Source organism: Theileria equi, chromosome 3 (assembly GCF_000342415.1).
Source record: "Theileria equi strain WA chromosome 3, complete sequence".
Classification (NCBI taxonomy): domain Eukaryota; phylum Apicomplexa; class Aconoidasida; order Piroplasmida; family Theileriidae; genus Theileria; species Theileria equi.
The window spans coordinates 776,773-790,056 of NC_021367.1; the positions used below are offsets into that span (position 1 = coordinate 776,773).

The 13,284-nt window shown below is 41.7% G+C and overlaps 6 protein-coding genes across 6 annotated transcripts; 3 read left to right on the top strand and 3 right to left on the bottom strand.

The window, feature by feature from the left end:
• Window positions 1-362: 362 nt before the first annotated feature.
• On the top strand, window positions 363-1,421 carry BEWA_003760 (signal peptide-containing protein; the record flags this gene model as incomplete). Its single annotated transcript, XM_004830577.1, has 1 exon — window positions 363-1,421. One exon carries the CDS (start codon window positions 363-365, stop codon window positions 1,419-1,421), a length of 1,059 nt encoding a protein of 352 aa, XP_004830634.1.
• Window positions 1,422-1,520: 99 nt separating this feature from the next.
• BEWA_003770 (hypothetical protein) lies at window positions 1,521-1,826 on the top strand (the record flags this gene model as incomplete). Its single annotated transcript, XM_004830578.1, has 2 exons — window positions 1,521-1,572; window positions 1,624-1,826. 2 exons carry the CDS (start codon window positions 1,521-1,523, stop codon window positions 1,824-1,826), a joined length of 255 nt encoding a protein of 84 aa, XP_004830635.1.
• Window positions 1,827-2,167: 341 nt separating this feature from the next.
• On the top strand, window positions 2,168-3,514 carry BEWA_003780 (hypothetical protein; the record flags this gene model as incomplete). Its single annotated transcript, XM_004830579.1, has 1 exon — window positions 2,168-3,514. The coding sequence occupies one exon, from the start codon at window positions 2,168-2,170 to the stop codon at window positions 3,512-3,514; it is 1,347 nt and encodes a 448-aa protein (XP_004830636.1).
• Window positions 3,515-4,054: 540 nt separating this feature from the next.
• Window positions 4,055-5,461, bottom strand: BEWA_003790 (hypothetical protein; the record flags this gene model as incomplete). Its single annotated transcript, XM_004830580.1, has 1 exon — window positions 4,055-5,461. The coding sequence occupies one exon, from the start codon at window positions 5,459-5,461 to the stop codon at window positions 4,055-4,057; it is 1,407 nt and encodes a 468-aa protein (XP_004830637.1).
• An 866-nt stretch (window positions 5,462-6,327) lies between these two features.
• Window positions 6,328-7,810, bottom strand: BEWA_003800 (26S proteasome ATPase subunit, putative; the record flags this gene model as incomplete). The annotated part of the gene is made up of 7 exons (XM_004830581.1): window positions 6,328-6,446; window positions 6,484-6,555; window positions 6,604-6,924; window positions 6,969-7,220; window positions 7,258-7,476; window positions 7,545-7,664; window positions 7,699-7,810. The coding sequence occupies 7 exons, from the start codon at window positions 7,808-7,810 to the stop codon at window positions 6,328-6,330; spliced, it is 1,215 nt and encodes a 404-aa protein (XP_004830638.1).
• A 141-nt stretch (window positions 7,811-7,951) lies between these two features.
• BEWA_003810 (hypothetical protein) lies at window positions 7,952-13,252 on the bottom strand (the record flags this gene model as incomplete). Its single annotated transcript, XM_004830582.1, has 1 exon — window positions 7,952-13,252. The coding sequence occupies one exon, from the start codon at window positions 13,250-13,252 to the stop codon at window positions 7,952-7,954; it is 5,301 nt and encodes a 1,766-aa protein (XP_004830639.1).
• Window positions 13,253-13,284: the final 32 nt, after the last annotated feature.

Sequence of the window (13,284 nt, forward strand, 5' to 3'; positions counted from 1 at the left end):
CTACAGTTGTTACTACTCTCAAATATCCATTTCATACTCTCATACTGATTTATTCCTCCAATAAAACTCTTCTTCCCTCCATCTACTCTGTCTACCAGGATCAGGTTCTAAGGTATCTAGATTATCCCGAAGGTATTTTTGGAGGTACAGTTTTTTCTCATTCTGGAAGAATATTCACTTTCAAAAATGCTTTTCATTTACTCTCTTTAGGAAGGGAATATGCGGGATATTATTCCTTCATCACCCCATCCATTGTCTATTATATCCATTCACTCATCCTCTCCTTATCTTACGGGGCTAATACACTGCATCCTCATCAAGTGTCTCATGGCGTATTATAGTGGACGAATGTTGGAGAGAAGATGAATGTATCTTCCATTTTTTTGGCAACCTGTCTACTAGGACTATGCCGTTGCAGAAACTCAAGACTTCCCACTGACAGACTCTTTATCGAGGTTCTAGACGACTATGCAGAGGATGAAGTTGTCAGCTATCATCTCATAAAGGGAACAAGGAAGAATATATCGAGTGGCCAAAGGCTGGTATGGGATTTGTCCAATGGAACTGTCTATGAAGCAGAGTATACACAGCCATCAGCTCGTAGATCTAATGCTGGAAAGGTAGAAGATGTAGCAGTGGATGAAACTCCAGTTACTCAATCATCTAGACACGCTACTACTCTTAATATTGCTAAACCAGACGAACAATGCAACTCCTTTGACTATACCTTTACTGCAAACAGAGTTAAACTTATTGTTCCAAAGAAGAACACTACAGTTATAAGGTTAGTAGATGGTGAGAAAGAAATCTGGATTCCATCTACTGGAGAAACATTTGACCATACTAAAGCCTATCTTAACAAGGATAAGAAGCCTGAACTGGTCCTTGTAGTAACCACTTCCTCTGGCGCTTCTAAGGAGTACTATCTTGAACTCAAGGATAGTAAATGGGTATCCTGTGATGATCATGATGCCAAGATGAGGAGCTTGAGGGATCCTGCAGAATGGATCTCAAACTTTGAACTTGATCTTTCCTTGGCCAATAGTACTAATGAATGTAGCATCTTTGAAACGGAGTTACTAGGAGTTACAACTAAGCATTTTTTTCCTAAACCAGGGTACCTTGCCAAAGGAGTAAAGGATGTGAATGGCCTTTTATGGAGTTCTTCAAAACCTATTTATACAGAAGGAACCATCGGAAGGCATAGCAGATACTATAACGACTATTGCCTTTCTTGTATCATTCATAAGAAGGGATCTATGGAGTTACTGGAGATGGTTGTAGTGGAAACATTATCAAGGAGATGGAAGTACTTTGAAAAGAGTGGTGAAGAGTGGATGGAGATTAACAAGACAGACTTTGATCAGAAGCTAAGGGACCTAAAGATGGAACAGTCTACTACTCCAGAGTCTAAATACTGACTCACAGATACTAAACACATAATGCAGTATATAGCCTACTAGGCACTAGAGACTCACAATTTACATCGCCTAAACACTGGCTGGAAGCCTCAAATCTAGATGTGGCAAGAATGTTATGCCCGGTCTAACAGCCAAAAGGCGCTTGACAATGGTATGTTGCGAAACAAGGATAAATTTATAAAGAGGAGGCAACGTCTTATAGGTCCCGGAGGGTCTACGTTAAAGGCTCTGGAGCTTCTCACAGAGTGTTATATTCTTACCCAGGGACAGACGGTCTCAATAAAGGGCATTAAAGTCGCAAGGAGGATTGTGGAGGACTGCATGAAGAATGTGCACCCAGTCTATCACATTAAAGAGTTTATGATTAAGAGGGATTTGCATGCAGAGATGGTTATCTCCTTCTAGACGCTTGTAATGGGTGTATAGTAGAATGTAAAAGAAAGATTCCAGTAGGTTATTCCAAGACATTACACACTCTTTAGGCCCGCAGGTATGGTTGACTAAATCGTAACAGGTTTTGTGTACATGATTCTCATTACATGATCTTTGCTATTTGTGGACCCGGTGGAATTTTATGGAGAGTGGATAGACGAACTAATTTCTACTGACGTGAGTGTTGACTGTACTACTGAAGACTGCATTGATAGCTACTCATCTTGTTCTGTGGATAGTCTCTCTGACGGTGAACTAGTTGTGAAGGAGGATGAGTGTTGGGAGACGGAGTTGCTCTGGTAACTATAGTAATAATGACAGCACTATTTCCTCCACAAGTAGCCATTCAGCTTTCGCAAAACCAAAAGGTGAATAGGGATGGTACTGTTACTTACGGTGAACCTTCTACCGGAACTGGTAAAATAGTTACCATTTCTGTCAAAAAGTCTTTCTATCCTCCTGACCAAGGATCTACTGCGAACTTATGCAGGTATACACATACTCTATATCCTGGAGGAACAAAAGTATTTAAACTTGCACAAGTACTAGATGATGATAATAAACCTATCAGTCTGATTACTGGAGGAACTCCCAATGTTACCTCAGTTTCCGCCTATTACTGGAAGGATAAACCTGGTGAGACTCTCTTGATAGAAGTGGTCACTATCGACTATCTAGGAATTATTACCTATTATTCCAAGAGTAGTGATAGGGAAAGTTGGACTAAAATTTATGAAACTCGATCTCCACTCACACCTGAGGAACTTGAAACTAAACTGGATGACCTAGTTTGTCAGCATTACGAATCAGTTACTTTAGATTTATCCTCTAAGAATTCTAAGAATCTTACTGATGGCATCTCTAACTATGATAATGATAGTAACAACAACACATATTGTTGTGCTTACCATAACGGTCAAGGAAAGATCACTGTTAACAAGGGATCAGTTTCTTGTACAGAACATTTTAACGACCCAAGTCCAACACACCCTAGTTCTGCTCCATTTTTCAAACATGATATTACTTCTGGTCGTACTTCAAAAGTTGCAGCTATCAAGTATTATCCAAATAGTTCTGGTCCAAGAAGGAGAATAAATATTCCTGACCTTGCAGATTTCCAAAAGGGCTCACTCACTCTCTATGTTTTCCACTGTACAGGGGAAGCCCCAATCCTCATATATGTTAAAGGTGGACCTCAGGAAGTTGATAAGAAGTGGTTTAAAAAACCTAATAGTAGTAATGGTAAATATGAAGACTGGACAAAAGTAGAAAGTCTCAGCATAAGACCGGACGAGTTAAATGGGAATATACAATGTGATCAGTATAAAGAACTTGTTAAGGAGCTCGAATGTAAGAACCATAAAGACTGTCCCTCATCGCAACACACTTCTACTGCTCCTGAATCTGATCCTCCTACTTCTCCTATTTCTCCTGCTGCTCTTTCTGAAGGAACCCCTGATGAAGCTCAAGCTGCTACTGAAACTGATGCTAGTGCTAGTGATGTTAGTGAAGCTAAGCCTGTTATTACTACCGCTACTACTGGTGGTGTCTTCGCTGGATATATCGTCTTCGGTGTTTTTGGTGGATCAGGCGCAGCTGGTCTTGCGGGATGGAAGCTTTATAAGAACTTTAAAGGAGACCCTTGGGTTAGACAAATATGATGGTCCACGGGTATAGTGAACATTCTAAGAAATAGGCAACCAATAAATCCGTATAACCACGAGTTATCTACATGCATGATGTGTCTGTCTACTCCTGTCAAAGCTTTCAAGATTTATTTTGAGATTATTATCTTGTTGATATAATGGGCACTGAGTAGTTGATCTAATGGGGTACCGCCAGAGATAATCCTACTATTCCCTAGACTCACTACGTTCGCTATAAATCCCTCACCATTAGGAGTAATAACAAGAATAAGCAAGTGATGGAAGTACTCTCAGGACATGTACCTTTATAACAAAACGAGTAATGGAGTATACCAAGAGTTAAGGTAAAAGACTCCCTAGTCCTGCCTACTGAGAAGAGAGGAGTCTAGAGGGGAGAGTCTCTACCACCTACCAAGGGTAGGGAGAACATACTGCATTAGTGTTTAGTTTATCCATCCACAAGATTAATGAGTTGTCTTTAAATTATCATTATATCGTGCAATTAAAGCGTTTTACTGTGATCCACTGGGTTGTTTAGTGGAAGTAGGAAAGTCATCAGATCTGCCGAACCCAAGGGTCAGAGTAATTTTGGTAGGCCTTATAAAGTTTCCATGATGCAAAAGTGGTTATGACAGATGCCATTAAAACACCAGTAAAGGCCCCAAGAATTGTATATGAATCCCAACCAGAAAGGCCTAAGCCTTCTTTAGCAAGATCTTTAAGAGCTTCAACAGGGGCATCGCCTCGAATAGCAGCAGCTTTAGGTTCTCCAACTCCGGGAGCTTTATTACTAGCAGAAGGACCAGCTTCTTGTATTTGAGGTGAGGGTTTCTCCTTTTCTTCCTCCTTTCCTTCTTCGGACCTTAGTCCTTCAGTATCTCTAACACCTTCGGAACGTAATTCTATATCCTTTTCAGCACGTAGTTGTTCTAGTCGTGCTTCTTGTTTTTCAGTAGTCTCTTGAGTACATTCTTGCAAGCCTTCACATCCAAGTCGTTTTAGTTCCTCCGCAAGTTTTTTAAAATCGCCTTCACTAGTACAGTCTATAGGTTTAGTTAACTTATCTGGTGTTATATTCTCAGATATACCAGAGACTTTTATCCACCCATTTGTAGTACCTTTCTGGTACCATCCTTTAATTTTATCTCCAGATGAATCTACATAGATTAGAACCGGATCCCTACTACTATTAGAGTAGAAAACATAAACTGTAACTTTTACTGACTGTTTGGTAGGTAACCCAAGGCCGTCAATATTTATTCTTATCCTATGAGTATTAGGACCACTATTATAGTACTTAATAGCTGCTACCTTCCATTTACCAGCGTAATTAACCTCATGTTTGAAGAATGGAGCAGAGCCAGAATGTATTGAACAGGAAACTGTCTTTTGCTCAACGGAAACTCTAGTATGATTATGTTTGTAACAGCAGTAGCTTCCATTCTTATGAGTCTTAGAATTCTGAAATGTTAGATTCAAAGTAACTGCGTTGTGATGTTCACAGGTGAGGTCGTCCAGTAACTGGTCAAGATTACTATTGGTGAGTTTATTAGATGTATAAGGACCTGAGAATACAGGAAGTAAAGTCCATTGGTTTCTACCAGTACCCCGGACATAATACTTAGTTCCACCTGATCCACTGTATACTACTTCAACTAGGAGAGCCTTCTTAGGTCCACCCTTTTCACGCTGCCAGTAATAGGCAGAAACTGATGTCACCTCTTTACCGTATTCCCTAATCACACTGATAGGTTTTCTACCATCTAGTACGGCCAGTAGTGTAAATCTTCCTCCATTGGAAACACTGTCCACGTGAGTATACTTGAGGAAGTCAGATCCAGGAGGGTAATTAGATTTTGTGACTCTAATGATAGTCCTACCTCTGGAAGGGGGATATCCATCATAAGTCTTTTCATTCCCTGGCTTTTCTTTAAGCTGAATGATTACTTGTGGGACTGCCATTATTGATAGGGTTATAGGCCATGATGCTCTGAAGAAGTCCTTTAAGTTGAATCTTCAAGAGCTATAGCTTGAATCTGAGCTTAAAGTCTTTCAGGACCAGCAGAACCAATATCAGTTTGAAGGACCATAGGGAAGGAAAGAGTATGACCAGAGAGAGGTAGAAGTTGTCAGGGGTCTTTGAGATACAGCAAGTGACTAGAGACACTATGAACAGAAGTAAGAGTAGTATGGCCAAAAGAACTAAGAGTTTGTTCTTCAGATCCAGCTGTTTCAGGTTCTTTAACTTTACCAACAGGTCTTTAGGGTCCTCTAGAATTACTATTAGCATGACATACAGTAGAGTATCCAGCAGTAGATTCTTCAGCTTTACTAGAACCTCCATCCTTTAGTTCAAGATAAGTTTAGTATCAGGAGAACCAAGAAAGTAGGATTAAGAGACTCCTTAGTCTTCCTTAGATTCTCTGTCCTGTACTATTTATTATCCCTCTATCCTACTCGCTCCTTCATCCTTCCTCAGTAGTACTCCATTAATGTCTCAACTGGTGTGAGCAGAATGGTCACTACGAGCGGCTAGTCTACAAGGATGAGGAATGTGACGAATTTAATCATCCGGAAAGTAAATGGTCTAGAGCCAAAGAGTTTAGCCTAAACAATCCAAAGGAATGTTACCGATAAATGTCCTCATATTCATCCTTACTGATAGTCATCCGTCTCCCATCAGTTTCTCCATGGAAAATCTTGCACCAAAATTCCTTTCTTGCATGCAAACTTGTTATAGCACAATTGGAATAAACAAAAAGGGCAAGACAACCTGTAGATAGAGCTCATACCATCCATATAGACATGACCTAGCTTGTATGTACAAATTACAACTTTTCATATGCCAGCGTCCCTTCCAGCTTTTTATTCTCTGTCAGTTTCCTGGCTGCTTTAAAAAAGTCTTCTTCTATAATATAGTCTCTCATGGCTCTAATTGCGCAAATGCCTGTTTTAATGCTATGGCATACGCCTAAAAAACATACCGGCTTCTGTGCACACATTTCTCAAATCTGCTCCGTTGAACCCGTCGCAGAGGCGACAAACTGCCTCGTAGTCTGTAATGTCATTAGTCGTGCATAATGTGGGTGTACTGTGCAACATACCGATATCTCCCTGTTTTGTGAGCTTTTTCGAGTGAATCTTGAGGATTTCCACCCGTGCGGCTTCGTTGGGGAGTGGGATTTCAATCTTTCGGTCGATACGTCCGGGGCGCAAGAGGGCTGGGTCTAGCACGTCTGGTCTGTTTGTCGCCATGATGATTTTGACCTGCCCGAGCTCGTCAAAACCGTCCAGGTGTGTTAGCAGCTCCATGAGGGTGCGTTGGATTTCTCGATCTGCGGACGTGCCCTGGGAGAACCTCCTTCCTCCAATGGCGTCGATTTCGTCCATGAATATGATACACGGCTGGTGTTCCTTTGCGTAGCCTAATGGTGATGAATGAATGGGTGGAGGAGGAGAGTAGACATACCAAACATTTCCCTAATAATCTTTGCAGATTCACCGATATATTTATCTACAACAGCAGAGGCGACAACTTTGAGAAAGTTGCAGTCAATGTCAGACGCCAGGGCTCTGGCGAGCAGCGTCTTTCCCGTCCCGGGCGGTCCATAGAGCAGCACGCCTTTTGGCGGCTTGATTCCCACCCTGTGGAAGAGGAAGGGGTTCCTCAGCGGGAGCTCAATCACCTCTCTCATCTCCCTAATTTGCTTTCGAAGTCCTCCTACAGAGTGGTCAGTATGGATTAATGAGTAGCATACCGATGGAATCGTACCCCTCCTTCCTGGCCTTGCCGTCGACGAGCTCCACGTCGTTGAGCATGTTAAAGACGACCGGGTCCACCTCCCTGGGCAGCTTCTTCATGATGGTCAGCGTGGTCATGTCCAGGGCCACCCTGGACCCCGAGGTCAGGGTCGAGGGGTCGATGTTGACCTTGCAACACACAACGTATCTGGGACCGCTCGAGGCCTTGACGATGACTGAATGGGTGTGTAAGGGGTGTATGGACGGGCGTACAGAGCCCATGAATGAAGAGAACGCAACTTACACTTGTTATCGTCGATTGGTCGGAGCACGTGGCCGACGATTTGGCCGATGCTCTGCAGAGCCTTGAGGTCCTGCTCGTACTTTTCGTCCTTGGCGGTCAACTCGCTCATGTCGGATCGGACTGCGGATTTTGTGTCTCTTGAGCAAAAACTCACGTTTCTTGATCTTTGCCTCCAAATCCCGGTGCTCTCGCACCTTTTTCACGTACTGAGCGACTACTTCACGCTGGTCTTTGCTCTTTGGAGCAGTTCCCGCGTCTTTTGTCATTTTTAAAGAATATTTACAGTGCCACACATCAGGTGACCCCAACCGGCCCCGTTTGTCGATATTCTGGCGTATACAGTAAACGTGCAACTGCTTATTGTGATGCTAACATTATGGTTTGCCATTTTGGCGAGTTTTGGGTCGCTAGGTCGCTCCGTGTCGGAATTCGAGGGGATCGCTTGGTGTGTAGGCGGAGCGGCCGCATCTACGTCCCTCCTGGCGCTTTGGGCGTATTTCCAGCCTTTTGAGATCAGTTAGCCAGTGCTCTTCCGAATGGGAGGGGTCCTGGAGCTCGAACGCGGTCAGAAGCGGTGCTACGACCCGCTCATGTGAGAGGAGGACCTGAACCGGCTGCCCTGCAACTCGAGACTTTATCGCCTTTATCTTGACTTGAATGTTCCCCTCAATGTGTCTACTACCAAAATCCCCTGCTAGATGTGTCAGTTGTGCGATGTATACCCTGCTGGTTAGCCTCATTTGCAGGACTGAAATTGAGAGGTAAATCACGCACGGCACCCATAAATCGCCGTCTTTGCCCTCGAATCGCATGAAGCCAAATGTATGCTTGCCTTCTAGCGGGTCCTGAGCCGAGGACGGCCCGCCCAGAATAATCTCTCGTATGTCTTGGTGTCTTGCCTTTCTATTTTTCACATCATTTCTGGAGTCCTTGCATGCAAGAGATTCACATGAAATACCCCAAAATAATTCATCGGACAGAACCTGTTCTAGAAAGCTGGCAGAGGCTTCCTTGTCAAACGTTTGCAGTAAAAGGTGGGACGACCTTGCCATCCACTCGGAAACTTGGCTTTTTATGTGTATCACGGGCCTTATACTCTCTTTATGGACTACTATGTGGTCTATATGGTCCTTGTAAACATCATTACCCTCGTAATCGCTAGCAATCAACCTCTTGATATGCTCTAGTGTGGCATGCACAGGTTCTACGGTTGCTACTCTATCCATCTCTTTAACCAACTTCCTCATCTCCTCAGATCTGGAGACTTCATCAAAGTTTTTCAAAATTTCGACAACACTACTCAAATGCGATAGACAAAAACGTATCATGACGCCAAGTATCTCGACTATGTCCGAACGGGGTAAACTATCCATTATGGCCATCTTCTCCTCTTCACTCATGAAATAGGCCAAATATGCATCAATATCAGAACCATCTCCAAGATTGGCATACATACACTCTAGCTTGATTATTCTGGTCTTTATGACCCTTGCAAAGTAGTTGTAATGTGGAATTACTCTAAAATACTCATCACCAGTTGCTTTGCATTTTAGCCTTGAAAGGACTGTAATGGGCAGCATAGAATGATTCCCATTTGTTAAAAGGAATTTACTCAGACTTGTCTCTATTTCGAATATTTTCCTTTCGCCAGACGCTCTTACGTAATCCATGGAGGAGCTCTTGCTCGTAGTGCCTGTAATATCGGTATAGGAATCCACCAATTCTATGCTCCCACTTTCTAGTATTTCTGCACAAGATTCATCCTTTATATAGATGGCAGGTTTCATGGGCATTTTAATGGAAGCACTGGCCTCATCCAGCTCAATCATAAACGTCCCATCCTCAAAAGAACAAACCCCGTGAGTTGGATCGATGAAATCAATTTTCCCATCCAAAATAATCCTTGAAAATGTAAAGCCGAATTTATAATGTTCTGACACCTCATCTACAAGCCTAATTGAACGTGATACTCCGTCATCCCTTGTAACCTTGTAGTTGTAAAAGGGGGAGAAACCCTTTGATCCAGCTGGAACATGCAATTCCCATGGCTTTTCTGCGATTACATCACTCTTAAAATCCTGATCGCCCTGGGAAATAGTGGTGTATTCAACGCTATAGTTGACTCCAACCTTGAGGTCACTATGATAAACTGTTACCAACTTGCTACATTCATCAAAATCCACAAATGTGCGTGGAGGATATCTCAATATTTTCTTCTCATCATCTCTTTTTACTATTATCAACTTGCTAAAATCGGCCGGCTTTTCCATGAAAAATGTGAGCTCTCCGACAGAAGTGCAGAGTGCAGATGTAGTTATTTTAATCCCTTTTGATAAATTGTTGCCACCTACCTTCCACCGTGTAACAATGTACCTCTTGTTAGCCACTATAAATGGTCCAGTGAAACATAACTTGTTCTCCTTGCTATCAATAGTCACACTGTAGAGGTCGTCATTGTTGTGCGCGGTTACACTCTCCAGAGATGGCACTGACAGAAAGAGTGGGAGATGAATATCCCTGCAAAAGTTCCTCCTCAGAATAACAGTTGCAACTATCATGTAATTATACCCGCAAACGTCTTCCGATGATAGTCTTGATTCTGGGTAAACGTGTAAAGCGGCTTCTCTACAGTCTCTGTACTTTATACTAGAGCCAAAAATGTATATTCGTTTGTCTAAAAATTTCATATCCACCTCATATTTGAGCCCATTAGCATCAAATGCGTATAACCTTATAATTTTGCAGGGTAACGCATTCATAGTCTTACCAATATGGCTGTCATACCAGATACGTATTTTCACCCCAAAGAATTTGAAAAATGCAAAAATCTCCAGAAAAATCAAACCGATGGCTTTAAAAAGGCTCTTCATCCAGCCGTACATACATAGGAAAAGGGAATAAAGAAATGATGAATTTACAATTTTATGAACCATAATCAAAACCACCATTCTCTTTATCCAATACCGCATATAAATACTGGACATGATAAATGCAATTGCTGAGATTAATCGTTTTGCGGCTAAAATTACCGTAAATCTGGCAAAAAGTCCAACTTGAATTCTCCCACTAGTACATCCATTCAACAATCTTCCGTAACTCTTATAATCAGTTTTATTTTGGGCTTTAATTGCCACTATAATCCACATTAAAAATGAGGATGCATAAATCAACATGGTGTACAATGAGAAATTAGGACCATTATGCGATAAGACAACAGTGAAAAGTAGCACTGCATGTTCAATAATCGTGAGATTTACAGCCATCCTTTTCTCCTTCTTATCAATCTTCCCGGTGATTATTTTAAGGTTATCGTGTTTTTCTCGACTGTAAGGTACGAATACTTCCAGATTATCTTCCATAAGGGATGCTTGTTTTAGCTCGAGGGTAGAGAGTTTTGCGATGGATCTAGATGCTTTCATTCCATATTCAAGATACTTTATGACAATTCTCTTAGAATAGAACCACAAATTATCAAAAGTTCTGCCACTTTCAGCCATTTTGTTGGAGTAGATATTCTTGATCCTTATGCGCTGCCTATGGTTCATTCTGGAAAGGTTAGCGCATTCTCCAGTCACTTTTATGTTTTCATACTCAACAAAATAACCTTCGTCTAATGCAAGTATATTTCCATTGTTGTAAACGCTGCTGGCCTTGCTCAAACTATCTTCGTTCCCTCCATTTTGCAAAATATAGTAAGTGCTACCTAATGGAGAATAAGTGCCTTTATTCTTCAACAAAGTATTGGTATATCTTAAAGCAAGTATGGTAATCATCGGTAACACTTTAATGAGTATAATAGCTATACAGAATGTCGTTGGAGAGGAAGAATATCCCATAATGTAAATCTTTTCTATATCCACAAATACATCAATAGCTTGTATTATAATCGTTACAAAAATATATATAGCGATAAATTCAATGTTATCCATCATGTATGTATCTATATAGTCCATAAAATTGTCAAGAGTAGTTTCCACAAAATTTGTAAAACGTACGAATGGGTTGTAACAACTGACTTTCATCAATAGCATGTACCTGGTAGCGATAATGACCAGGAGTAAAATTGCATATACCAATGTTAATAAAATAACGGTGATGGAGGATAGAAAAAAGTCAACTACCGTCAATGAGGAATGAAAAACTTTGCCCGCGGATGAATCCACCAGAATCTGAAAGTAATCCATAGTCCACCATTCCAGAAAGTCCCAATGAGCTTCTCCGGATTTCCTTCTATTCATCAGTTCAAAAATGGTGAGAGTGATCATGGCACTCAGCGGTCCAATTGGTCCAGTGATAAGAAATGTGTAGACCAGATTAACCCTGAGAAGACCCAAGAGTAGCATATTCACCATCATTCCAATATCCCATATTTTAAAAGACTTCAAGTCACCTTGCAAAAGTTTTACCTTGTACTTTTCGCCAGAATATGCCACATTTATTCTTGCATTTCCAGCTATAACCTTATACCTTTTGCACTTGATTTTCCATCCGTTTACACAGACATTTCCCCGACAAACTTCAATGTTAACCGTTCCAAACGACTCTTTTGAGTGCGTATGTACAAGAAAATCATTATGATCGGTACATATCTTTACACTAGTCAAATTTATACTTGGCTCATTTTCTGTCTCTTGTGTCACTGGTTTAGAGAATAGGACCTTGTCATCAGAGGATAGAATTACAAGCTCCTTAAAAGATTCCGCAAAAACCTTTATGAGCATAAAACTGCGTTTTCCGGATCTGGAATTGAATGAGGTAAGCAGGTGATGAGTATATTCTCCTTCTAAATCTATGGTAGCTCTAAATGGAGCATGACCGAGCTTTTTACCATCTAATTCATACTCTATATCCTCATTTCCCGTTGAATTAGCGTCTACATTTAGAAAAATTGGATCGCCTTTTTTTGTTGAATCCTTTACCTTTACTGAAATTGAGGAGGAATGTGGATCAAACGGAGCCATCAACTCTCCATTCCCTCCCACACTGAGATTGTAAATTCTGGAACTTCCAGATCCTTTCCGTACTGCATTTGTGAACTTTTTACTCTCTGGACTAGCTTTGTCTATTCCACTAGTTTTATTAGCACTAATGAGCCCATTTGTTAGACCTTTAATAAATGAGACAAGTTTGTAATACAAGTCACTTTGGGGCATGACTTCAGCGCGAAATAAATGGATAGTAATGTCTTTGCATACTTCATTCTCGTTTTTGGCTTCATCGGAATGCCCTTTTGAAAATAGAGTCATGCAAATGCTGAGTTGTATTACGTCTCCGGGGTCAGCAGATACACTTTTTACTGCATTCTTTTCGCCCTTTTCAATTTTGTAGACGTCAATACTCCATTCCTTATCACGTGAAGGCCCATCTTGCCCATAGTTTGAGCTCGAAAACGTCAACTTCACCGGAGTGTTCTCGGCGACGTTACAAACGAGTGTGACTAGCGACGATTTCTGGTCCTCCTGCGGATAGCTGATGCATCTAGCATCCGAGTAAATGTCCACAACAGCTCCATTATCGCCGCCAAAGCGCTTAATGACCGACGATAGGCGACCAAAGTCCACCGGCCAACAGGCAGCAGGGGACGCTGACGGAAGCAGCGCCAAAAGCAGACGGATATACCGACATGTCTGCATGAGGAGAGCAAATGATTTGATGTACGGACTGCCGCGTCTCTCTCTACACACCTGCGCTTGACTTACACCGACCATCTCGCCCTGTGCGCCGACTTTCCAGCATGAAC